The 23,895-nt window shown below is 43.1% G+C and overlaps 1 protein-coding gene across 6 annotated transcripts; it reads right to left on the bottom strand.

Moving 5' to 3' along the window:
• Window positions 1-1,009: 1,009 nt before the first annotated feature.
• ppm1bb (protein phosphatase, Mg2+/Mn2+ dependent, 1Bb) lies at window positions 1,010-21,573 on the bottom strand. Of its 6 annotated transcripts, none has more exons than XM_035611949.2 (6): window positions 21,155-21,572; window positions 11,837-12,679; window positions 10,141-10,258; window positions 9,475-9,586; window positions 8,820-8,877; window positions 1,010-2,560 (listed from the first exon to the last, which is right to left on the bottom strand). In XM_035611949.2, exons 2-6 carry the CDS (start codon window positions 12,665-12,667, stop codon window positions 2,531-2,533), a joined length of 1,149 nt encoding a protein of 382 aa, XP_035467842.1. In that variant the 5' UTR covers window positions 12,668-12,679; window positions 21,155-21,572; the 3' UTR covers window positions 1,010-2,530. The 6 variants fall into 6 exon arrangements, with proteins under 6 accessions (XP_035467842.1, XP_047183450.1, XP_035467838.1 ...); XM_047327494.1 differs by lacking the exon at window positions 1,010-2,560 and adding an exon at window positions 2,579-2,803 and having other exon boundaries at window positions 21,155-21,573; XM_035611945.2 differs by lacking the exon at window positions 1,010-2,560 and adding an exon at window positions 3,369-6,956 and having other exon boundaries at window positions 21,155-21,573.
• Window positions 21,574-23,895: the final 2,322 nt, after the last annotated feature.

The raw sequence follows: 23,895 nt of genomic DNA, 5'->3' as shown, positions 1-23,895 counted from the left end.
CTACTTTGGTGATTTTTGTAGTGAAATGGAGTTAATACAACAACAATATCAGCAAATTCTCAATGCAAATGTCCTCCAGTCAGTCAATAAAGGTGAAACTGAGAAGAGGCCGACGTCTACAGTCCGAAGCCTACCTAAAAAAGTCCTACTTATTATTGAATAAGGTGGGTGTGCTGAACACCTTGAACATATCTCAGATCTTGAAGTCATCCAAAAGGAGAGGGTGGGTGGAGAAATCCTAAATCAATTGCTGCGGTTGCATTCTCCTCTTTTCTCTTGAAAATAATGAACAACACAATCTTTTACTTTTTTTTTTAGGGGCATCATTGGCCTTGGTCTAATGTGGAGAGGAAAGTTTAGAGGCAACAGGTGACAAAGGTTGAGAGAAGGAGAATGAAATTCAACCAAGGTCCCTGGCTGAATATGATGACATCACTGTAACATTGTATGTTATGCACATTTTTTGAATTTTTAGATGCTTTTTTCATAAAATCTTTATTCTTTGTCTTTATTCTAAAACATCTGCTGTTCTTGGAAAAGTTTTCAACAATTCATTTGTTTTGAGATGCAGAGGGAATTATTTTGTTCTGTATTACTTTCTAAGCTGCTTCAAGTTCCCCCGGGAGGAATTAATAAAATATTTTCCCTACTACCTGCAGGAAAGTCTCTGCACATTCTCTACTTCACGCAGAGGTCAAACATCAAGGTCGACAAGGACGGTAGGAATTTGTAATCCCAGCAGGGCGGCGACAGACACACAACCCTCGCAGTAACACACTCCATCCTATAAAAGAAGAAGGAATAACAAACATGAGACAAAACAAGCTCAAACAAACCGTCGGAAATGGAAACTGTGTAATCTGCGGCTTCCTATACGACTGAAAACCAAATCCTGTTGTGTTTTGTAAACCTAAAGTGACAGAAACATCAGCAGATCACAGAAGTCGAAGGCTGCGCCACAAACATTCAGACAGGACATGCCTTATTGAAATATGCAGCCACCACTGGGTCCTTGGCAGGTATTTTATTTCATATATAGACGCTTTCTGTAATCAAATGTGAGTGCAATCAAACAACAGCAATACAAACATTACCAATGCAGTCTGAGAACCAGGAACAGGGTTAAAACAGGGAGTTTACTCACTCTACACAGCGAGCGGCTAGTAACCTCATGGACAATTTTTTTACATTTTTTTTTTTTTAATTTTAAAACAAAAACTTTCCACCTCTGTCTGGACAGTCCGCCAGTATGTGTACCTCCAACTGCGATGGTGAGGAAGGAGGTGGGGGAGCATGTGTGATCTCCACCCCTCCGGCCCTAACCCCTCCTCTTTAGAGGAAGTCCAACCAGTGATACAACAGCCTAACCCCACCCGACCCGCCACCATGAGTCCAACTTGCCCTCGGCTCGTCGGTAAACTAAACAACCTCCCATTTCCCCATCGTGATTATCATCGTCATCATCCTAATAGTATGAGCAAAGAAAAAGAAAAAGGAAAAAAAAAAGAAAAACATTTCCACTTCTCACTTGGCAGGAGCCAATCAAGAGCCCAGAGGTCCTTCGGGTACAGTCAGTCTCAACCAATGGCTGTCCATCCGGGTCGACGAGAAAACCACGTAGCTGTACTTATAGAACCAAAGTCCTCATGCAGTGCCCTGCAGTGGTGGCACATATGTGCACAGGTGGAAGTGGGAGTTGGTGGGTGTAGGGTGGGTTAATGGTTTTGGTGTCTGTGTGTGTTAGAGCGTTTGTGTGTTGTGTATATGTGTGTGTTAGAGAGTATGTGTGTGTGTCTGTCTTTTAGGAGGGGAGAAGCAAGGGTGTTAGGCAATTATCAGACCCAGGAGCACAAAAAATGTCCAGGAGAAGAAGAATTACAAAGTCTTTATCCTCCATCTGTCTTCTCTTGGCCCTCCTTGAAACACAACCTCATCTTTCTCTCACACATTCTCTCTCTCTCGCACGCACGCGCACGCACGCACACGCACGCGCGCACACACACACACACACACACACACACACACACACACACACACACACACACACACACACACACACACACACACACACACACACACACACACACACACACACACACACACACACACACACACACTATAGGTCCTCATGTCATTGTGAAGTTGGGTGTTAATTGTCAACATTCAAGAAAAGAAAAGAACAAAAAAAATACAACACCTCAATGGTAAAAATCATCTCTACCATCACATTGTTTCAGTTCATAAAACCTTGACATGTCTGAAAAGTGATATTGTTTTTTTTCCCCTCCAGGTATAAAGCAGTATGCATGTGTGTGTAGTTGTCGTTTGTCATCTTTGTCCCACTGCTGCAAACACACACACACACACACATGCACAACCAACATACGCACTCACGCACTCCAAGACACACCACATGTCCTCTTTTTTTAGTGGAGAAAGACATGGCGCAATGGAGAGAGACTCCTCCTGTGGGCGGATGCTCCGGTCACCGGGAGGAGATGTGGGGGGGGGGGGGGGGTTATTGCCACGGCTACCAGGGGTCCTCCAGCTCACCGGCACTCTGGGCGAGTAAAAAGCAAAAGAGACGGGAGAGAGATTTGCATTAGTATCTTTGAATACCACTCCTAGCGTCTTGAATGATGGTACATTTTGAACCTTACTGCCCTCTGTTATATTGTAAAATGAATGCGTAATGGTGAAGACAGTGAGACCCCCCCCCCCTGCCCAGCCAGCACGTTATGACAACCAGAACCCAGACCTCTGATGACTCACCTTGCGGAGAATCACGAGGCCAACTGTCAGACTGAAAAACAGGGAAGAAATGGAGAGAATGGAGTCCCTACAAGACTGCGCACCTTCCCTCCCGCTCATCACCACCAGCTCGAGTGGTGGCGGTGGCGGTGGCAGGCATTTATTTTGTTTGACACGTTTCAAACCGGAGAGCTGCTATTGTTTTGAAAGGAGACGACAGATATTAAAATGTCTTTAAGCAGCCGACACGAAATTACAAGTCTAGTGCGAGGGATGAAAGCTGACAGAGGAGGGCGACGAAGGTAAGGATTTATGTTCCGCTTGAGATGTTCACAAAAACTTCACACGAACATATACAACACAATAAATATTGTAAGGACAACAAAATCCCTGTAACTTTTGAGGGAATGCCCTGCATCAAGTGTCACCGTATTCTTTTTTTCGTGACATGTAATACAAGAAATTTGACTTGTTCTGCTTTTTAAACCCCTAATTACACGACCCCGACCTACACATCTGCAAGACGACTCACTTGGCACCGGACTGAAAGAGACTAGAGAGGAAACACAGCTGTACGGCCAATTCCCACCGAGAGATACTCACACTTGACAAAGTCGCAGCATTATACGTCAAATCATTTTTATTTGTTCATTTGTCATGTTTAACTGTGCAGGACTGATTTGGCCCACGAAACCCCGTACAAATACAACTCATACATACACAAACACCCACACACACACACACACTCAGTGTTTAGAATAACCTCCCCTCCCGAAAAGTTAAGTGCCTTAAGATATTGTAAAATAGAATAGCAGTGCATGCATTATCACCAGGTGCAGGGCATTATAGTCTCGCTCGCCCTGCTTTCATAGAAGAATAAACACTATAGCTTGAATCAAATGTCCATGATGAGGTTAACAGTTTCAGATTATATCATCATGAACAATGCGATAACCTTTGGTGAATTAAATAAACTGAGTAACGGGCTTTTATCAAGCTGTGAAACTCATCAAGCCACAGTTAAACAGCAGCATCTGGCAGCAATAAGCAGTGGGATATTTAATAAAAGATAGGTACAATCATATTTTAGCTCAATTTTGGTGCATTCGCACCTAACGCAAAATTGAAATGATTTACAAAGTAAATACAAATATGCATAGATCAGTTTTCGCCTCACTCGGTCGATTTGAAATGTCTTAACAATTAGTCACCGACGTCCGCGTCCGAAAGGGAACGGGTGAACTCTCGCGGGGCTGTGTTTATTCACACAAATAAGATGAGCTCTCGCTGGCAACGCGGAAAATTTTTTTAACGCACCTTTATAGACACACACAGCCAACTTACACAAAACACATTCACGGTTCTCCAGGTGTAAAGGTGCTGAAGCAGGTGTTTAAGGCTTGGACTGGATGTGGTCAGCCACGCGACTGTGGCAGTGTGACCTTAGGGATGTTAACACTGGTCGGCCAGGTCCAACATTTTGGTCAAAAGGTGAATTATGTATGTATGTTTGAATTATGGTCCCAATCCCCAAATCTAGTGCCATGATCAGGTCAAATATTCCACTTGTCTATGACTTCAGTTTATGATATAAAAAACCTCTAAAAATGAACTACAGCATGTCCATAAGCCACTGCGGTCCTACACCTGAGTGCTAACGCTAGCATGTTCACATGATACACGTTACCGTGTGAGCAAGCCACCAGGACAAACACTACACACTGTTTGCTAGGATTCTCACAAGTGAACTACTACATGTAAGCGATGTTAACGTTTAACATGTGTGCTAACGCGCTAACTGCACGTAGATTTGACAATGCGTTAGCCTGAGCGTGTTGCCAGGCTTAAGGCCACGCTGTTATCTAAAGCACAAAAAGTAAAAAAGTTTATGGACACCTTTCTTCTTTTCAAAGTGAACTTGAGCTCAACCGTCATGTTGTCCGCACTGAGCTTTGGCAGGGCAGCTTACACTCTTGTGCTGTGTTTTGAGATGAACCCCTCTAACAATAGCACGATGACAGTAGTGCCCAGCTCAAAACAGCTGAAGTTGTCACGGTTACAAGTCTTGGATAGCATTGTTAACAAGCGTGTGGGCATTTTGGAATGCAAACATTAGCACATGACAACGGCAGCTGTGGTGGGCGACGGTCTCATCGGCTGCATCGGAGACGATCCTGGACGGGTTCACTGAAGAAGAAAAAGCCCAGGGAAGCGGCTGGGAGCATGTGTGAAAAATACTGTTTGGAGAAAAGAATTCGTATGATGAATAAATCTCATATTTGTGTCGCTTTAGTTGCCTCAGTGTGGCGAAGGAAGCCGGGAAAAAAGAACATTACTGGTGAGAACCACGCGTGTAGCAGGTGTTTTTCGAGACAGCACATAAGGTCCCATAGTTACATTATATTGTAAGCAGACCTATTGTGGCCTCCTTGTTGACAACCTTAAACGCAGGTTTGTTATCGTCACCATGACACAGAGGAGCGGTGCAGAAGTGACCAGGATAAAGGACCTATAAGGCTTTTTAAGTTGGAGGACAGATAGGAAGAGCAACATTTTCCACACTTGGGTAAGATTCGAGCTCGATTAGAAATGTTTTCAAACTCCGCTTCCCTGAAATTTGGAACCATCTAGGATCATGTCTCCCACACTGAGAGGAAGTGACTTGAGCTGCTGACAGCGGTTTACAGTCGACTCTGACGAAAGCTGGCGAAGTTGAAAAACGAGTTTAGTCAATTTCACGCCGTGTCGTGCCAAATACTGTACATCTGAGAAAGAAAACTGTACAAAAAGGACAAAGCCTTTTTGATTTTAGAAGCGATGTTAACTTTCATCTGGCGACACGAACAGCCTGAGGGCCACCAGTCGGGCTTTAGACTTTGAGTCTTATTTTCATTGATACATATATTTACATCTTATGACCACATTGGTTGCCTGGACTCACAATGTTTTATTTTAACCTGTATGTGCGTGATTTTGAGGCAGTGTACTAAACGGTGATGTTGTGGAATTACTCGGGAATGATTTACATTTACTGTCGCTAGGACTAAAAGTATACACCCACCCACACAAGCATCCCTCTGTGGTTGTATGGGCCAGTGATTCAAACAAGCTAACGTCGCAGAGTACGCTGATAAATTGGTCAACACTCAAGCATCATCCACTCGCGAATTCACAAAATTTGTGTAGAGGTGATTGGTCTCTCAAACTCATGCCGACACACACAAACACACACACATACATACATACAAACATACATACATATACACAAAAGAGTGTGTTCTGAGTCTGTACGTGGAGTAGGTCGGAGACACAGCTGCAGAGTGTTCCCTCTCCTTTTCTTTGTCCACTGTAAGCAGGTGTGGGGGGAGTGAGGCTGAGAGAGAGGGGGGGTTGGGTCAAGTAGGAAATCAGCCAGAAGCCAAAACTGGAAATTGTGGGTCATGGAGTGCTATGTTTTTTTTGCTTCACAAGTCACTTTTACACTTAATAATAATTAACCTTGATTCTCTGCTATTGTAAACGTTAAGTCTGTGTGGTCAAGTTGTAAAAGTGGCCTGGCAAGTTTGGGGAATCAAAGCCAAGGTGGCGATAGGACAGGGGAGACAAATCAGGAAAAGAAAGGAGTCCTCATTCGGTATATGGTATAGATGTGGCTCGCAGACAGAACTTGAATAGACAGAGGGGCCATTTGTATTTCTAACACATTGTAAAAATATTCATAAATGGCAGTTGAAGTTGCACATGATGACAAAAAAACCAGAAACGGCCAATGTGTCAATTCAAGTTCTGCGTTGAGGGAAAGAGGAGAGGTCATAGCACGTCTGACTAGAGCTCTGGAGTCGGAGGGGGTAGATGGGTGCTTGGGTATGCAGGCGGGGTGCTCAATCAGAGGAGGGATCGGACTCGGGGGTGGGCGCATCTTGGCTGGCCTCCGGCTCTGCAGTGGCAGGTGAGGGCGGGGGCGAGGGGGGAGAGGGAGGGGAGGCGGGCTGCTCCTGGCCGTCGTTGTTGTCCGAGGTCCTCGGGCTCTCCCCTGTTCCCTCTGCGGCGCTCTCCCCCCGCAGGTGGTAGGCGACCAGGGACTCCTCCAGCACCGTGCGGTACTGCCCCCGGTGGTGGAGGCGGAACTGCCGCAGAGCCTCCAGCAGATGAGCCGCTGTACTGCCACCTCCCTCCTCACTCTCCTCCTCTCCCCCCGCAGAGGCCTGAGGTGACACGCCATGGGTCAGACTCTGCAGGCACGCTCCATTGTCAAACACACACACACACACACACACACACACACACATACATACATACATACATACATACATACATACGGCTAACAAGCAGTGGCACAATACACACAACAGTTACACAAATATCAACCACACACTAGCATGACAATGTCAGAGACATTCTTGCTCCAGTCGAACAGGCCCATGCAAGCACTACCTCTGACCCTGTGGCCAACAACCCTTTGTGATTTTCGCTGCATGGTGCAACAGAGAGGAGGGGGTTGGTCAGCACCCACACAGCCCAGAGAAAAGAGCCTGCAAGTCAAGACTCCACTGACATTAATGTGACAAATGTGCTCATGTGCTCATGTGCTCACACACACACACACACACACACACACACACACACACACACACACACACACACACACACACACACACACACACACACACACACACACACACACACACACACACACACACACACACACACACACACACACACACACACACACACACACACACACACACACACACACACAACAGCATTTGTAAAAATTGTGGCCTTCACAGTTATTTCTTTAAGATGCTGGTTGTGACATTTCCTCCAACAACTACATGTGAAACTTCTAAAGATGACGTTAGCTTACACGGATTTCAGTATTTTTCCAGTGCCCTGAGGTACTTGTTACAGTCTGCACTTACTTCAAGGTCTGGTGAAACAAGATTTGGAACCATGTTCTTTTTTTTTATTATTTACTTCTTGATAGCCACCATGAGAACTAAGTTAAGCACTTTAAAATCACACAGGAATTTTGTAGTCTTTTAGATTAAAATGTTTAGTGTGCTATGATTAAACGTTTAATATTATTTAGAGGTTTGTGAATACAGTAAAGAAGGAGATTACCAAATTACCAAATTAGAAGGGTTTTTTTATGCATATAGGGAAATGACAATGTGGAACTTCATAGTAACTCACACAGTTTGTTTCAAAAGATTTTTGATGAATGATCATGATGCTTGCCGCGTGATCTTCCTAAAAACTGCAATGAAGTCAAACTAAATTGTCCTACTGGTCATCTAATTAAAAAATAAACTGAAGATTTGAAAAGAAAAAAAAAGTTATTTTATTCGCTGTACGGGGAACAAATGCATCACAAACAGATCAATTATAAGAGTAGCTGACAAGTATCTTAGTATTTATAATATCAAAATTTTTCTACTTGGCTTTGTGTCGGTCAACAAATTTCACAATGATGATGATTGACTGTTTTGACTAATTTTTCCTGACTCTATAAGCTTCAGTTATTCACAGTTTATCAGCATCAAGAAGTATAAAAACATTATCATTAAAGTGTTTTAAATTGTTGGTACAAGTTGGAAGTTGGAATATTACAGTTGGTTTATTCAATCCATTTTGCACTTCACAGGCTTCCAGTTGTTACGGTCAGGATGTTTTCAATCCAGGGTGGTGAGGCGTTAGATGCAATGCGCCGGTTGGTTTAAAGAGTTCATGCCAAGAGTTCAAAAGCTTTGTCAAGGTCCTGCTATATATCTTGTTTCAATGATAAATACAAAATTGAATCTGACCGCAGGGGCCCTTCGGTGCTTTTCAACATGAATGCGGCAAACAGAGTTTCACTAAGATTCCCAAGGCTGTGTGTTGTTCAGTACATCCTACACCCTCTTTCACACTTGAAACCATTTTCATTTTTCTCTCACTCCAACACATACACACGCGTACAAAAGAGAGTATCCTTGTCTGGGCTGGTGTGTGTGTTTATGAGGTCATGTTAAGGGGCAGGGGTGAAAGGTTGAAGAGGTGAGGGGTTTAGAGGGAGATCAACTTACGCCTTCCTCTTCTCTGTGAGGGTTCAGCTTGTTGTACATCGCCTCGATCACACTGCGTCTGCAAACACATGAACCGCACACAGCTGAGCAAAGAGAACGACTCCTGACAGTATATAAAACACTCTGTTCATTCTTTGCAAATGTATATTGATTGGGATTGTAATGGAATCAAGAAGGCGACTGAGTCAATACTTGAGTATCCGCTATTCATGCACCAAGACGCTACGGAGTCTCTACTGATCTGAGTGTTTGTGTTGTGTTTGTTTGTAGCGCTGAGGATTTTCATGCTTTTCCTTGTCATGTCTCACGATACTCCAAATATCTTTGGCCAAATAAAATGGAAAATGATTGCATTTTTCAGCATTGTCTGACATTTTAGAGACAAGGTGAATAAACGAGAGATTTCTAGAAAGAATTTTAAATTTTTCCTCTCATCTGGCATATCCTTTGTTGTAATGTGTGACTGCGATAAGAACAGTGTTATGCAAATAATTATGATTACTATTCCCAACTTGTGAAATTATGGATCCAAAATCGATAGTTCAAAACATGAACCTGTGATTTGTGATTTTATTCGAGTGTTAACGTCCAACCCAAGAAGTTACTAAACCATAAGAAAATGACGTCATTGTATTAATCTTAGTTGGATATTTACTTGCTGGCCAGGCCGCCACCAGGTGGAAGGTTGGGGATGTTCTCTGTGGCAATGCTCCTCAGGACAGACACCAGGTCAGGGACTCCCGCATCCCCACAGTTTCCCAGTAGCTCTGCACGCGAGCACAAAAGAGGACAAAGCGTTTGTGAGAGGTTGTGTTGTCTACTGAGGCAAGGTTGTTGTGCATTATAAAACCACCACTTTACTCTGCAGAGGCTGAGAAATCACCCGCATCAGATACACATCTACTTGCCATTTGCAGCAGCGCAGAGTGTGTAGCAGACCGATTTCAAATATTTGGATTACTCTAAAGAATGTTTATTTTGTCCTGGTTATGTACACGGAAACTGAGCACAGTATATGGCCACTTGTTTCACTAACCTTTAAAAAAAAAAAAAAAAAAAGGGTTGATAGACTGCTGGGTCACACGAAAAGTGTAAGCATTTAACTACCACTGAACAGTTCAATGTTTAAAAAAATTCACTCAACGCTTTAAGTACGACAAAATGAATTTTCACTGACAACATCGTCTTAAGTCTTAGTGATTAAAATTTTGGATTTATGTAACTGTGCCCAATTAAACACCATGATGAATGCCTTTCGTCAGTCAATTTTTATTTTCTATGTGTCAAGATGTGGCTGTACACGTGTGTCAAGCGTTCCGACCTTCAACGCGGGTCTCCAGGTATTTATCCAATTCCTCCTCTTTTTTCACAGCCTCCTCTGAGATCTTGGGAGCTCCGGGTAAACACACCAACACCACGCTCATGTTGTCCCTGCTCCCCTGCAGGATGAGAGGGAACAAACACAAGGAAACATTAACTATGTAGTAAACATCTTGTCATTGTTTACTGTGTAGTGACACTTTTTTTGACAACTTTTTGACACAAATATAAAAACTTGGCGAGGAGGGGCCGCAGATGGTGTAAATAGTGATTGATTGCAACTGGCAGTAGTAGGCAGTAACAGATTTGAAGTTTATCAGAATGTTATTTAAGTACAATATCAACATTTTGGAGACAGGTTATTTTTTGGGCAGATGAAGAGTTGCTCTAACATGACGCAGCAATGCACCGGCAAAGACGGCTACTGTAAGCGTGAAGCGAACATGGACGTAAACAAAGCAGAATGTAATCTTTTTATTAGGGAGGAAATCTTAATATCCAGGCTTGGTTGAGGCGTCTCTGTTTTTCTTTTACCTTGTTTTATGTTGTCTGTATAATACGTAGAGGCTTAGTGGGAATACGTTGTATTGTTTTTGCACGTGAAAACTCAAATGAAATATTTTTTGGGGGGGAAAGAAAGTGTGTTCGTTTGTATTTCATTTTAAATAAAATAATTTACAATAATGTAACACACAAGAAAGAGTAAATCCTTACAGCGAAGAAGCCAGATTCACCATAATACAATAAAGATGATTATTATTGGATTATTAAAAAACTTGCCAACTATTTTAAACATGAGTAATCACATTAGCTTGCATTTACAGCCAAGATGAAGTCCAGCCTTAAACCAATGGACAGGAACTTTTTTTGGTTGTGTACAATGTCACATACATCACAAAAGGCAGTGGCAGCAGAGGGGATTTATGATGGCGTGTCGCTGTTACTTGAGATAACCTTTCTTCCAGTAAGGTAAAAATAACCCGGCTGCTGTTCACTTGTAGGTTCTTGGGAGAACTCCAGACAAAAAATAATAAGTGATGAACGGAAAGACAACTGTCTAAGATGAGCACTGGTGGATGAGGGCGAAGAGTGATTTGATTGCTCTATCTTGGATCGATGACGGAGAAGGCCAGTGGACTGGCACCGATTTGAAAGCCGCGATGCATTATTCAACATCTGATTTATCTGACCACTCACTGTGAGATGTTAAGTTCTGTTGAAACATTAGATCACCTTTTCTTACATTGTGACGCAAGAAAAATTGGGATTAAAGAAATTTATGCATAAAATATATGGATAAGAAAAGACTGTAGTATGATGCTGAAGGCGATATCTGATGCGCCAGCAAAACTGAGCAGCAGCTTTATCACAGATTTAATGAAAGCAAACTATTAATTTGTCTCAAAGTAACCAGGACGACTGAGCGAACTAATCAATACTCAGAAACATTAAAATTAGTATAACAAGGATAATGTTAAAAAAGACAGCATCAAACTCTGTCCAATACTCCATCCACACTGGACTTCAACTTGTTTCAACTTTTTATTTTTTTTATATATTTAAATTCTAACCCTTAACCTTGGAGTCAGGTTCCATAGCTGTAAAATTGGAGAAAAGCTGAAAAGCAGGTAACTATGAATGTATACTCGTTCACCTTCAACATGTGAGAATGTATGTGGGGGGAGAAGTGAGCTAACCTTATGCAGGCAGGTGTCCACCACCGAGTTACAGACTTTCTCCAGGTCATCACACACCAGGAGTCGTGAGCGGACAAACTCGCACAGCTCCTCGTTGGACATGACGTCCCAGATCCCGTCGCACGCCAACACCACAAACTCGTCTCCTTCGGCTGCTCGTTCCAACACGCACACCTCGGGCTCTGGGCTCACCAGCTGCTCCGTGGGGCCCTTACCATCCACACACTTGTAGTCGTAGTCCCCCAGGGCCCGGGACACAGCCAGGGAGCCGTTTACCCTCTGGATCATGACCGAGCCGCCAGCGTTCTGGATGCGCTCCTTTTCGCGGGGGTTGCAGGGCTTGTGGTCCTGGGTCGAGAAGCCCACCTTGCCGTCTCGACTCAGCACGGCCCGCGAGTCGCCGCAGTTAATGAAGTAGAGGTGGGTCGGACTGAGCAACACGCACACGGCTGTCGATCCGCTGCGGTCAAGGCCCTGCCGCAGGTCAGTGAAGCTGCGCATGTACTCGTCAATGTTCAGGAAGCCCAAGCGGATGCCGTCCTTCACGCCATCCACAGAGCCGGCTCCTGAACCGAAGTCGACCCCTCCTGTCAAGATGTGTTCCAGCAGGTGGCCGGAGCAGTAGTTGGCCACCCGGGAGCCTGCGTGGCCATCGTAGACGGCAAAGAAGGACCAGTCGGTGAGTCCGTGGGGGAGACCCACCGCGGCTGTGTGGGCATCCTCCATCTCCACCCGCCAGCCCTGCATGGAGCTCAGGCCATACAGCAGCCCATTGCCCTCACCGTGGGCACTATGCTTCTCCGTCTTCGGCTTGTCCAGGAATGCACCCATTGCTGCCTATAGCTGGAGATGAATTGCGGAAAGAGAAGCATGAAACAAAGAAATGGAACCATTAAACCATCACAAGCAAGGACAAAGATGATAATCTATCCCTCCCCAAATGCTCTTCTGTACATTGAATATACTGTACAATTAAAATTATAGATAGACTGAAAAATTGGCCAGTATTAGCAGATATATGTCGGGATTCAGCGGAGAAGTAACAATAAAAATTGCAGGTAAATGTAAAAAAAAAAAAAATTGTGTCACCACTACATAGTTTGAATATCCAAAAGCACTGAGAAGTTGAAAGTCCTTCTCCAAATATATCATGGTCACAAGAATTTCAAAAAAAATTCCTAGGGCTGTATCAGGTTTGCTATTTCCGTAAGAAAACTACAATCGGTTAAAATATCATCATAGCATTGCGAAACTCAAAATCGATAAGTTGGATCTTCCAGTGTGTGAGGGCTCTCATTCACATTTTTGGTTTAAATGTGGTTAGTTATTTTCATAGTAGAAATGACTCAGGGAAGGAAGGGAGCATTGCCCAACTGCACGGGTAAACAACTGTATATATAAGAAAAGATGGTTCTATAAATTACTCTGTAATTCAACAGTTATTTTTGTGTCACTAGTTCAGTAAACTGCTTCTTACTATTATTACAGGGTGCTTTTAATTACTTAATGGATGGCGAGAGCCAGAGATACTGACAACAAGACAAAGATAGCAGTGGAGGAACCACAGAGCTGAGGATTACACTGCAGCTGTTAAGCTTCTTTGAGCGCAGAACCGCTTTCACACAGTAACTAATACTATTAGTTAACTTGGAAGGAGAGAATCATCAGTGAACCAGCAGGGTCTGATATGTTCACCTGCCGAGGGAATGCGGAGGAAACCGTCAATATGTGGGGGTATTTAAATTACCATTAGTAAGAGTCCAACATGAGGAACAGCCTTTTTAAAGAATAGAAATTATTAAAAAAAAATTAAAAAAAATTAAAAAGCCTTATTGTTGCTATAATTTAAAGGGAAATTTAAAATGAGAGCTTGGAATATCCTACCTGAAAAAGGAACAAAACTTTACACAAATATATTTGTATCATTATTTTATTTTGGTAAATATTTTGTCATCCAGAAGCAGTAACACTAGACACAGAAGTATTCAAATATCTCTGGCGTTTTTGACCTGCACCACATTTTCCCATCACACCGACCAACTCGGACTTAATCGTCTGCAGTATGGAGCTACTTACGGTATGCATTGCTTGGTAGGAGTTGCAGCACTCAATCAGTAAAAGACTATGAAAATTGAAAGCACCCTCAGCGCGTCTTTTTTTTTTTTCCTTCTCTCTCTCAACATTTTGATTTCTCGCCCTGCATTAACTCCCACATGAACACATACACGGCATGACAAGCGTGTGCCCAAAAAAGGCTTGTACATGCAGGGGGTGACTACAGCTGGTTTCAGAGGAACGTGTGTGTGTCTGCGCATGTGTGCAGTGTCATAGTCTATGTGCAAGAAAGAGGCGTTCTATAAATACGCCAGGCCAGTTTAGATTTCATGTCCAGGGTGGGGCAGTGGGCCACTGGCATTTCTATTGCTTTCGTGCTATATGATCATATCAACAGAATTCCCTCTTTCACGGTCTCCCCTCAACCACCAGCGACCGAGCTTCAAATGTAGCCTGAATGTTAATGTAAGGCAAGAGAGAAGGTTCACATATACGTGTGTGTGTGAAGGAAAGAGAAATCTGTTTTGTTCACCGGCAGTGATTCTCTCTAAAAATAAAACAAACACACTGCCATTGCCTAGCAACCACCCACCCTGCAGTGCAAACATCCAGGCTAAGCTTCATTCAACTACAGCCCCCCCCCCCCCCCCCCCCACACACACACACACACACACAGACACACGCACGCACACACACACACGCCTGGTAAAGAGAGGAAAGGGGAGTTGCATCATCCATCCATTAAAGCAGTCGCAGCAGCGAGACCCTGAAAGGAGACATGCAGACTGCAATAACACATGCAGATACAATGAGTTTTCTGTGGCTGACGACACTACAATTGACTACTGACACACACACACACACACACACACACACACACACACACACACACACACACACACACACACACACACACACACACACACACACACACACACACACACACACACACACACACACACACACACACACACACACACACACACACACACACACACACACACACACACACACACACACGGAAATGCCCAGAAAATATTCCCATTGAGCCGTCACACTGGAACCAGGAAGTCTCAACCACTTAAAACTGCCCTCACCCGTGCTGCTGGTATCACAGGTCAAAACCAGGTGCCCACCGATGCTAAGAGGCACGCCTGCCATGAACCACTGGCTCCGGAGAGCAAAGAGGAAGGTCAGGTATGACATAATGCTGCATGGAGCCACATCTTAGCCGCAAGTTCAACGCGTAGTTTCAAGTGAACACATCAATATGTTGCAAGTCACTGGGACTGTTGGTTTCAACAGTTCGTTGATTGCTCGATTTTAATTTGATAACAGCATACGAGTCAGAGCAGAGAGTCTGAGAAGATACATTTCAATAAGAACTTCTCAGGTGTCAACACTACTCCGCGAGTTTTCGAGCCCCTAAGACTGAGACTTTTGGAAATGCTACTGGCATTTAAAAACGCACCTAAAACAGGGATGTTGGGAAACGCTACTCCTCCCGTTTTAATTTAAAAAAAACTCCAGGGCTGCCTTTTAGTATGGAGGGACAATACAAAATATTCAAAGGTTTGGAAATAATGATGCAGTCAACCATATTGACTTCTAATTGGTTCTTATCAGTCACTAATTGTCTGATAAGAACCAATCAGTTCCACTTTGTCATCATGTCGTGATGGATCTTGTTAGTGCCCGACTGAGCGCTGTCAGCTGATATGAAATCTATTATTGTACAGAAAAAACAATGCAGGAAAAAAAATGTATTTATGTTTACATTTTACGTAAAATACAGTATGCTTATTTTCTTAATTCAAGTTCTATATATTTGGTTGTATCTGTTTTCTTTTTATTCAGTTATTTACTTTTATGATAAAATGTATAAAACATCAAGCTTCAATTACATTTCTTTGTCATAAAGGTTTGATAACGGCATTTTAGGAATCATTGACAGATTAAAATAAATATATCGGCAGATGTACCGTATCGGAAATCTTCTACTCCCTTATATTGATATCGGCATAGTTTTTGTGTACATGAAGACTAACCTAGATCCCAAATCAGGATTAGATAACCTTGAGTCACGCAGACCAAGTAAATTAAGCATTTTAGTAGTTCTTGTCAACTTGTTAACTCAAAATTGCTCAAATGTATTACCAAGATGTTGCCTTTCAACAACCAACAGCAGTAGATATCAGCAGCAACAACAAAAAAAGAAATGAAAATATGAAAGACGCAAGGAAAAAAAATTATATTTACTGCAACATCCCACGATTATCAAATAATCCAGGCAGTTTGCAAGATTAATCAGAGGTTTGTCTAACAACGTTCACACTTTGCCCTGGCTCTTTCATTGGTACATTCCATGTGATGGATTTAGCGAGTGATGAATAAAGGAAAACACCTGATGAACACGTCACAGTCATGTGACATTTCCCCATATTTGCATTAAGTGCCACGTGATTAGCGCCATTAAGCCCGCGCACCCAGAGTGGATTGTGGGATAGCGAGTGAGGACTGCAGAGGATACGCCGGGTCACATTTCACAGCCGCATTTGGAGAAGTCTCTGGAATGGAACAGTCCTGTCCAACTGTTATGACGTATTCTGTCTTGAAAGCAAGAGACTTTGATTCAGACAAGCCTTGAATTGGGACACAGCCCACGTTGTGTAATTGATCCCCTGAGTAACGTGATTACTTGTAGAGCCACACATTCCTATATCTGTTGTTATGAATTTAATTCATTTTTTTTTATCTTATCTAATCCTAAAAAAGCTCCTGCTGAAATTTTTTACGTTTATTATACTTCAACTCTGACCTTGTTTCCCCATTACATTTATTTTATTATACACAGAACAAAGGTGCATAGATCCAACATGCGGCTCGTCAATGTACTTTATTGACCCTCCATTTCTTCATCTCCCCTTTGTGCACTGATCTGTAGCAAAGTGCTTCCAATGTCAGCCGTACAACTCCCGAATCACACCTGTCGACGGAATTCAGCCTGGTACCACTTTTTCTCACGCAGTTTTTTTTCTTTCTTTGACAGCATAATAGTAAATATGATTTTCACTTTATGACGCACTTCAAACGCACTAAAGCAGAAGCTTCATGGATAAAAAGTGACACATGACAGGTGTAAAGACAGTTTTCAATGCTAGGCTAATCGTGACATTGAGAAATCTCTGTGTAATCCTCAGGGACGAAAGCATCAAGGTGCCCAATGAGGAAACCAACCACCAACACAACTTATAACTTGGTCTCCAAATTCAAAGATTCATGTAAAAGTGGAAGAGGCAATTAGGGCAATATAATCGACATATCTGCTGTTAATTTTTTGATTGACCAATAATTCGTGCCCATCATAACATCTCTGATTCCACGTTACGTCTTCAGATGTCTCGTTTTGTCTGATCAAACTTTCAAAGCCCAAATACTTTTAAAAAATCTTAAAATTTTATAAAAACAAAAAAGCCGAAGCAGTTCATATTTTAAAAACTGGAACAAGGAATATTTTGCCATTTTGATTATCAGAATTGTTGCAGATGAGTTTGCTTACACATTAATTAACAGTTTCAGCTCTGGAGGAAATCAAACACAGTTTAAAACAAAAGGTTCTGCTTTGTATGGGATCTGGGCTGCACTCTCCTTCCTAGATCCAAGATCTCCTTCATTAATGAGTGACTTACAAACTAAAACATAAAAGATAATTATCTGCGCACTCAAGCTACTTCCCAGTCAAAAATAAGGAAATATAAATTAGCCACTGCCATACATATGGAGTTATTGATGGCTCTTCTGAGTGTAGCAGAGAATATTTAGGGCTGCAAGGAACTATAATTGTCTTTTTTAGGACCCACCGCAGATTACCGTCCTCTCATCACCCGGGATGGTTAGCTGACTGGCTTTCTCGTAGCAAATCTAGAGATTTCATCTACGGGAGGGAATGACAGAAGAAACTGCACACTGAACCGAACTCTTGGGTTTGTCTCTGTTGAGGAGATACAATCTTTGGCTACGCGATGCGAGACCGAGGACGTCGAAACATGTGTGGATTCTTCTTTCATTCGTCTGTTGATGTCGGGCAGCAAACACTAGATAACAGTTGTCTGCAGATATTGTGCCGACGTCTCGTTAACACAAACAGTGCGGACGAATAAGTGAGCAGACTTTCAGTTTCTATCCTGTCAGCGCTCACAGTGTCAACTGAAGTGGATGTCTGTTCTTAGATGAGGCATCTGCTACTGACAGTCCATGTGTCGCTGTATGGGATAATATTTATACTATTTTAAAATAGGCATATTGATTACACGGCACAGAGTGAAGCACCTTGCGATGCCCACAGACCCATCGCTACATAGCCAAGGCCGTTTTTCGGATCTGTCAAGCTCTAAACTAAGTTTGATGACTGTCTCAATCTCACGCTGACACAGATGTGTTTCATCTGCTCCTTAGTCTTTACACAGAGATGGTTAACTCAGATAGGATTATCAGCAATAGAACTCCTCCCGACTTGCAGGGCACCAGCCAAACACCAAGCGATGTCGTATACTGGTCAACTTTGCATGTTATCGCAATCTGATATAGCTGCGCATGGGTGGAAGGCTGCCAGACTCAATATCAACACAGCACAATACAAAATTCATGAAAAAATGTGAATCAACCAGAAGCTTAGTTTGGATGACAAGTCTCTGCAATACAATGTTGGGGGCAATTTAAAATGACTCCATCGTGTAGGATCATATAAAATTCCTGATAATTAAAAGAGGCAGCAAAGTCTGCCCACACTCTTGGCCCAAGTCAAGAGCCTCACTTTAAACGTAAAATCCCAGCAAATATTTTCTTTGCCATGAAAAGAGGACACATGCATCAGAAGTACTGTTTACATTGCGGGGGGGGGGGGGGGGGGGGGGGGGGGGGGGGGGGGCTGCTCAATAATAAGGAAAGTCCAAACTGAACTTTTCATTTTGACTGACTTGGACAGAGACGGCTGTTTGGGTAGAGTAAAACGAGGAATAAGCCCTGGCTGCATGAAAAACTTTAGACATTCCTATCACAATATTGGGGAAGAAATTAATAGGGGTGATTGATAGGTTAAATCAGTGATAAGAGGTGTTGTAATTCTTGCTAATGTTTGATATTCTACAGTTTAACCATAAACATTATGATAAAAAATATAAAGAAAACACAAATATGTACAATCAAATATATAGAACTGGAATATCAAAATGTTTTAGTGAATGTCAAAATAAATTGCACATCTTTTCTGCATTTTTTTCTGCATATTGGCCGATGTTATCAGCCAGGCTCTAATTATATCAGCAAAAAATTTCTTAAGTAGTCTCCAAGCTATGGTTGATCACATATGCTCATATAGACCTATACTGCTGCATATCTAAAGTAAAGCTAGGTGTCACCAACCAAGCCCATGTTTATGGTCAGGGCCAAACCCTGTACATTTCACACAGGCAAGCCCTGAGCACGCCTGGACTATAGGCAATACATATAAAATATACTATAAATAAATAATCACACAGTGCATACAGTAGCATCTGACTTTGCTGTACCATCAAGGGGCGGCTGCGGCTCGGGATGCAGAGTCCTTCGTCCACCAACCCGAAAGGTTGGCGGTTCGATCGCAGCTTCCGTCAGTCCACATGCCGTAGTGCAAGACACTTAACCCCTAACTCGCCTCGGACGGCTCTTCCGACAGCATATGTGTATGTGTGTGAATGTGACAAAAAAATGCGCGGCAAATAGCAACGCTGTGTGAATGTGTGTGAATGGATAAATGCAGTGTCTCCCCTACCATTGAATTGGGAGGGCCGCCCCCCAAAATGTCAAATTGAATTGAATTGAATTTTTGTTGTTGTTGTTGTATTTTACATGTAATGTGAAGCAGAAGTCTTTTCAGGTCACTTTACTTATACACCTTACTCCTCATTCCTGTATGAAAGATTGGGATGAAACTTAACGTGATTTGTGAAACCCCCCCCCCCCAATAAACCTAAGGGAAACAATGGAATGGGACTTTCCTGTAAAGCGCTTTGAGTGGTCTATATGACTAGATAAGCGCTGTATAAAATATAGTCCATTTACCATTTACCATTGATCGACTGAGACAGGAAGCACAAACTTACAAACACTTGATAAGTTTTAAAGCAAAACAAGGTCTCAGGTATTTCATATGACAGTTGATTTCATATAGGATAATTATGACAAGCTCTAAGCCCCGCCCCCCCCCCGAATAAAAGTCAATCTGAACTATTTTAGGTGTAAAAACGAGCAAAGGGAGAACGGGTGAAGCGTTGCTGCTCCTTCCGCAGTGAAAACATGACTCCCTGATAAACATCTGACCAGCCACATCTGCGCTGCTAACTGCCCGGGCTACAGCTCACGTGAACTGGGCGACTTCAACGACGACACCGGGGCCCATTGCGGTTATAGTCGTCCTCCTCCTCAGGTCGCCACAGACACACAGTGGCCATCCGACTGGCGCTTGCGCGCAGTTTCGTTTGACTCAGGTTGCAGAAGGGCTCTGCACGTCCATGTCGCTCCATGGCTACCGACTGGAATGAATCACACCGACTGGCGGTTCCATAACACATCATGTCCCGTCGTGAGAAATACCACCGGGCGGCCGAGCTTCCCCACTGACACTCGTATGACAGAGTCCGCTGAGCTCTCATTGGCTGCTTGTGTGGCTGGTGTGTAGCCTCCGCCGTGCTAGCTTAGCTAGCTTAGCTCGCTTTGGGACCCGACTAAGCGCTGGAGACCAACGTGTCGGCCACTGAACGTTGACGCCAGTGATACTTTGAAATTGTTTTGCCTCGTACACAATTGTGCTCGACTGACCGAGTGACTTTGAAACTTCAGCCGGACCGTCGGTGTTTTTTTTTTGTTTTGGTTTATTTTTAATTCTGACAGTGGTTTGGTTTGAGCGCTAACGTTATTACACACCACCGTTCATTACATTCCTTTCATTAAGACTTGGTTGTTAAATGTAAAAAAAATAAATTAAAAAAAAAATGCGTTTCTGTGTTTTAAAAAAGAGAAATTAAAAAATACCAATCCACTGACCACATGCTGAACTCACAACACTGCTCCCTCCACGAAAGGGCCTAGTTTCGCTAGTGCGAGCGCACGCTAGCTCGCATGCTAACGTTAACTTAACAGTTAGCCGTCGTTGGAGCGAGCGCAACTAGCCCCGGTTGTCAAACGCTAAGCTAATGACGTTAGCGCACATTCAACCATGCTACTTACGTTCTCCTGCTGCTGTGCGAACGCAGATCCAATCTTGACCAGCTGCTGGAGTCCGCTGTCTGTGTGAAGATGTGTCGTTAAACCTAGCTAAACCCACGGTGCTAACGTTAGCCGGCTAGCTATGTTATGTTTCCTTATTTGACAAAAAAAATAATAATAATCGAGATTGGCCTCAGACGAGCGGCGATAATTCCTTTCGCGGCGGTTCCCTGCTAGGACAGCGTTGATTGTTACGCATGTTTGACGCCAGTTCTTGTCTCTCACTTTTAAAAGAAGATAGTTTCGATGGTTCCAAAACAAATATGGACACTGAGAATTGGTTATATTATACAACACTGGCAAATCTAGCACTTTCTTCCATTGAAAGCTCAGAGCTATCCTTCGACTTTGGGTGCTGAACAAGAGGAGGTGTTATTTTTGGCATATGCCCGGCGATTGGTTACAACGTCGAGGCGACACGTCGGTTAATTGGCTGCTTCTCGTGTCAATTAGCTCTGCCCCTGTCCGAGACTATATTTCCATTGGTCTGTCGCCGCAGCTCTTGTGACGCGCTGGATCTGTAGGTATACACTTGTAACTAATACGAGCGTACGCCGAAGCTACTTTAGGAGGGGCGGAGTCAGCCTTGAAATATGAAGCGTTTAACGCCGCGGAGGGACTCATTCGAGCCTAAACATGACGGCGAAGGCGCGAGATATAAAGGGAAAAAAAGTGGTATACTATATTGAAATGTTTTTCTTGTCCTTCCTCAAAAGGGAGTTACCACACACTGACCACAGAGTGCCCCGTGGTGAACAACAAGCGCCACCTGACTCCAGTACAGCAGGGACTCAAGAGTCTCAAGCAGAATCTGAAACATAATTGTTAATGCATACAAGGAATTTGACTTCGGTTTCCAATGGCTCCGAGTGAAGTTACACAGTACACAATACCAGGAAGACAAACACATGGATCAACAATATATACAAGATGAATAAACATAAACACATGACTACCATTAACAAACCAGTAGGTGACATAATGATAATGATAATAAATGGAATTTACACAACGATTAGGTTTCACTGATACCACTACCTTTTTAGAGGCAGCTCCGCACGCTGAAACTAATTCTAGGCATGACCCAAATCCCCCTCATCCACTTCTCTGTCCAGGCCCAACACATTGGCTGTCGGTAAACTAAATGTAGCCGTGTCCAGGGATCCACTTCAAGCAAATTTCAATCAGTTTGCAGGATTTCAGCCAGGCTGGACGTGGCCTTCAGCTTCAGGCTCATGTTTGATGATGATTGGAGTCTTCTTCAGCCACTTCAATTTAATCCATGATACCCTGTGTTTTTCATCAGGCAAAACTGAAAACATTCTTCTTACCTTCACTTTTCTCTCTGGTTGAATGACTTGAAACAAGATCACATGCTTCTCTCACGTGTAGTCTTCAATATCCTTATTGTTGGATGATTTGTTTTACTCATTGTCTTGTCTACAATGTGCAGCTAAGAAAAAACTGGGTCAATCTGATACTTGAACATTGACCCCTGCCTTATTGTACTGACACGTTTATTTTTCTTTGCATGTCATGAGGAATCACAGTGTTATCTCAGACATTTACTGCTCTACTGTTGGATCTCGCTTTGAGAGGAACTCCAACTTCAAATCTAGTCAGGTTGAAAAAGCCAATAAAGCAAAACAGAAACTTCATGCTTAATCAAGCTTACAACACATACCTGCAATAAACTTAATACCGTGGCCCAAAGTGGCATTACCAACTGGGAACAGCAAGGAACTTCCCTCGGGGCTGCAGAGGTGCCAACAGGTAGTGATGGGCAGATGAGATTGGGGGATTAATGGGAGGCCAGCTACTCTGTAACTGTGCAAACTCCACGTATCATATATTGCAGTCAGACCAGAGTCATTCTGATAAATACAATACAAGGAGTTTCCTGTTACATGCTTGCTTTGCCTGATCCAGCAATCTGTCTGGAAAAATAGGAAACAATGAGGATGTTTTTCATGAAAAATGCTAAATGTCAAATCCCAAACTGGGTCAAAGATCTGCAGTCGCTCAGGTGATTCCCCACATGACATGAGTAATGAGTAATGTGCCTGGTCTCACAACAAGAGATATGACCGTAAAAGGCACGGCAACATGAGATTGTTACAGTGGACCTGCAAGCTGTTGCATGGTCAGCCATGTTTTGCAGTTTGAAGATTTAATTTAATCTAGTTCCTAAGAACAAGACCGCTTCGTGCAACGCGTGGATTCAGACGTCTATCTGAAGTCTGATGGTACAAAACAATGTCAAAGAGTCTCTTTGTGAAACAAGGCCCGTGTGTCTGGAGATGTGACTGGAGATGTGAGGCAGGGTCTGACCCTTTTTCCAAAGGTCACACTGTTCATCCTTCACATGGTTCTACTGTACTAATGAACACAACAAAATCTCCTGGAAGATTTTTGAAAGAGCACAACTCAGACCCTGGCTCCTCTCTCGCCCTGCACACAGCTCGCCAATCACTGCGTGACATGGGTGTCAATGTTGGATTGTCAGTTTCAGAGAGTGGTAGTTTTTAGGCGCGGAACCCACCAATTATGACACTGGGAAAGTGTGAGAGGGAGATTTCTGATGCAGTTGTGATGAAGGGTACTGGTGCCTTTGCTATGCACTGTAAGGGGTTTATGAAAACAAAACAAAAAACACACGGTTAAAAGGATTAAACACAGGAAAATAGAATACAGGGACTTCA

This window comes from Scophthalmus maximus, chromosome 16 (genome assembly GCF_022379125.1).
Source record: "Scophthalmus maximus strain ysfricsl-2021 chromosome 16, ASM2237912v1, whole genome shotgun sequence".
Taxonomy (NCBI): domain Eukaryota; kingdom Metazoa; phylum Chordata; class Actinopteri; order Pleuronectiformes; family Scophthalmidae; genus Scophthalmus; species Scophthalmus maximus.
Note: the sequence above shows the minus strand (reverse complement) of the source record. Positions and strands in the feature narration are given on the sequence as shown.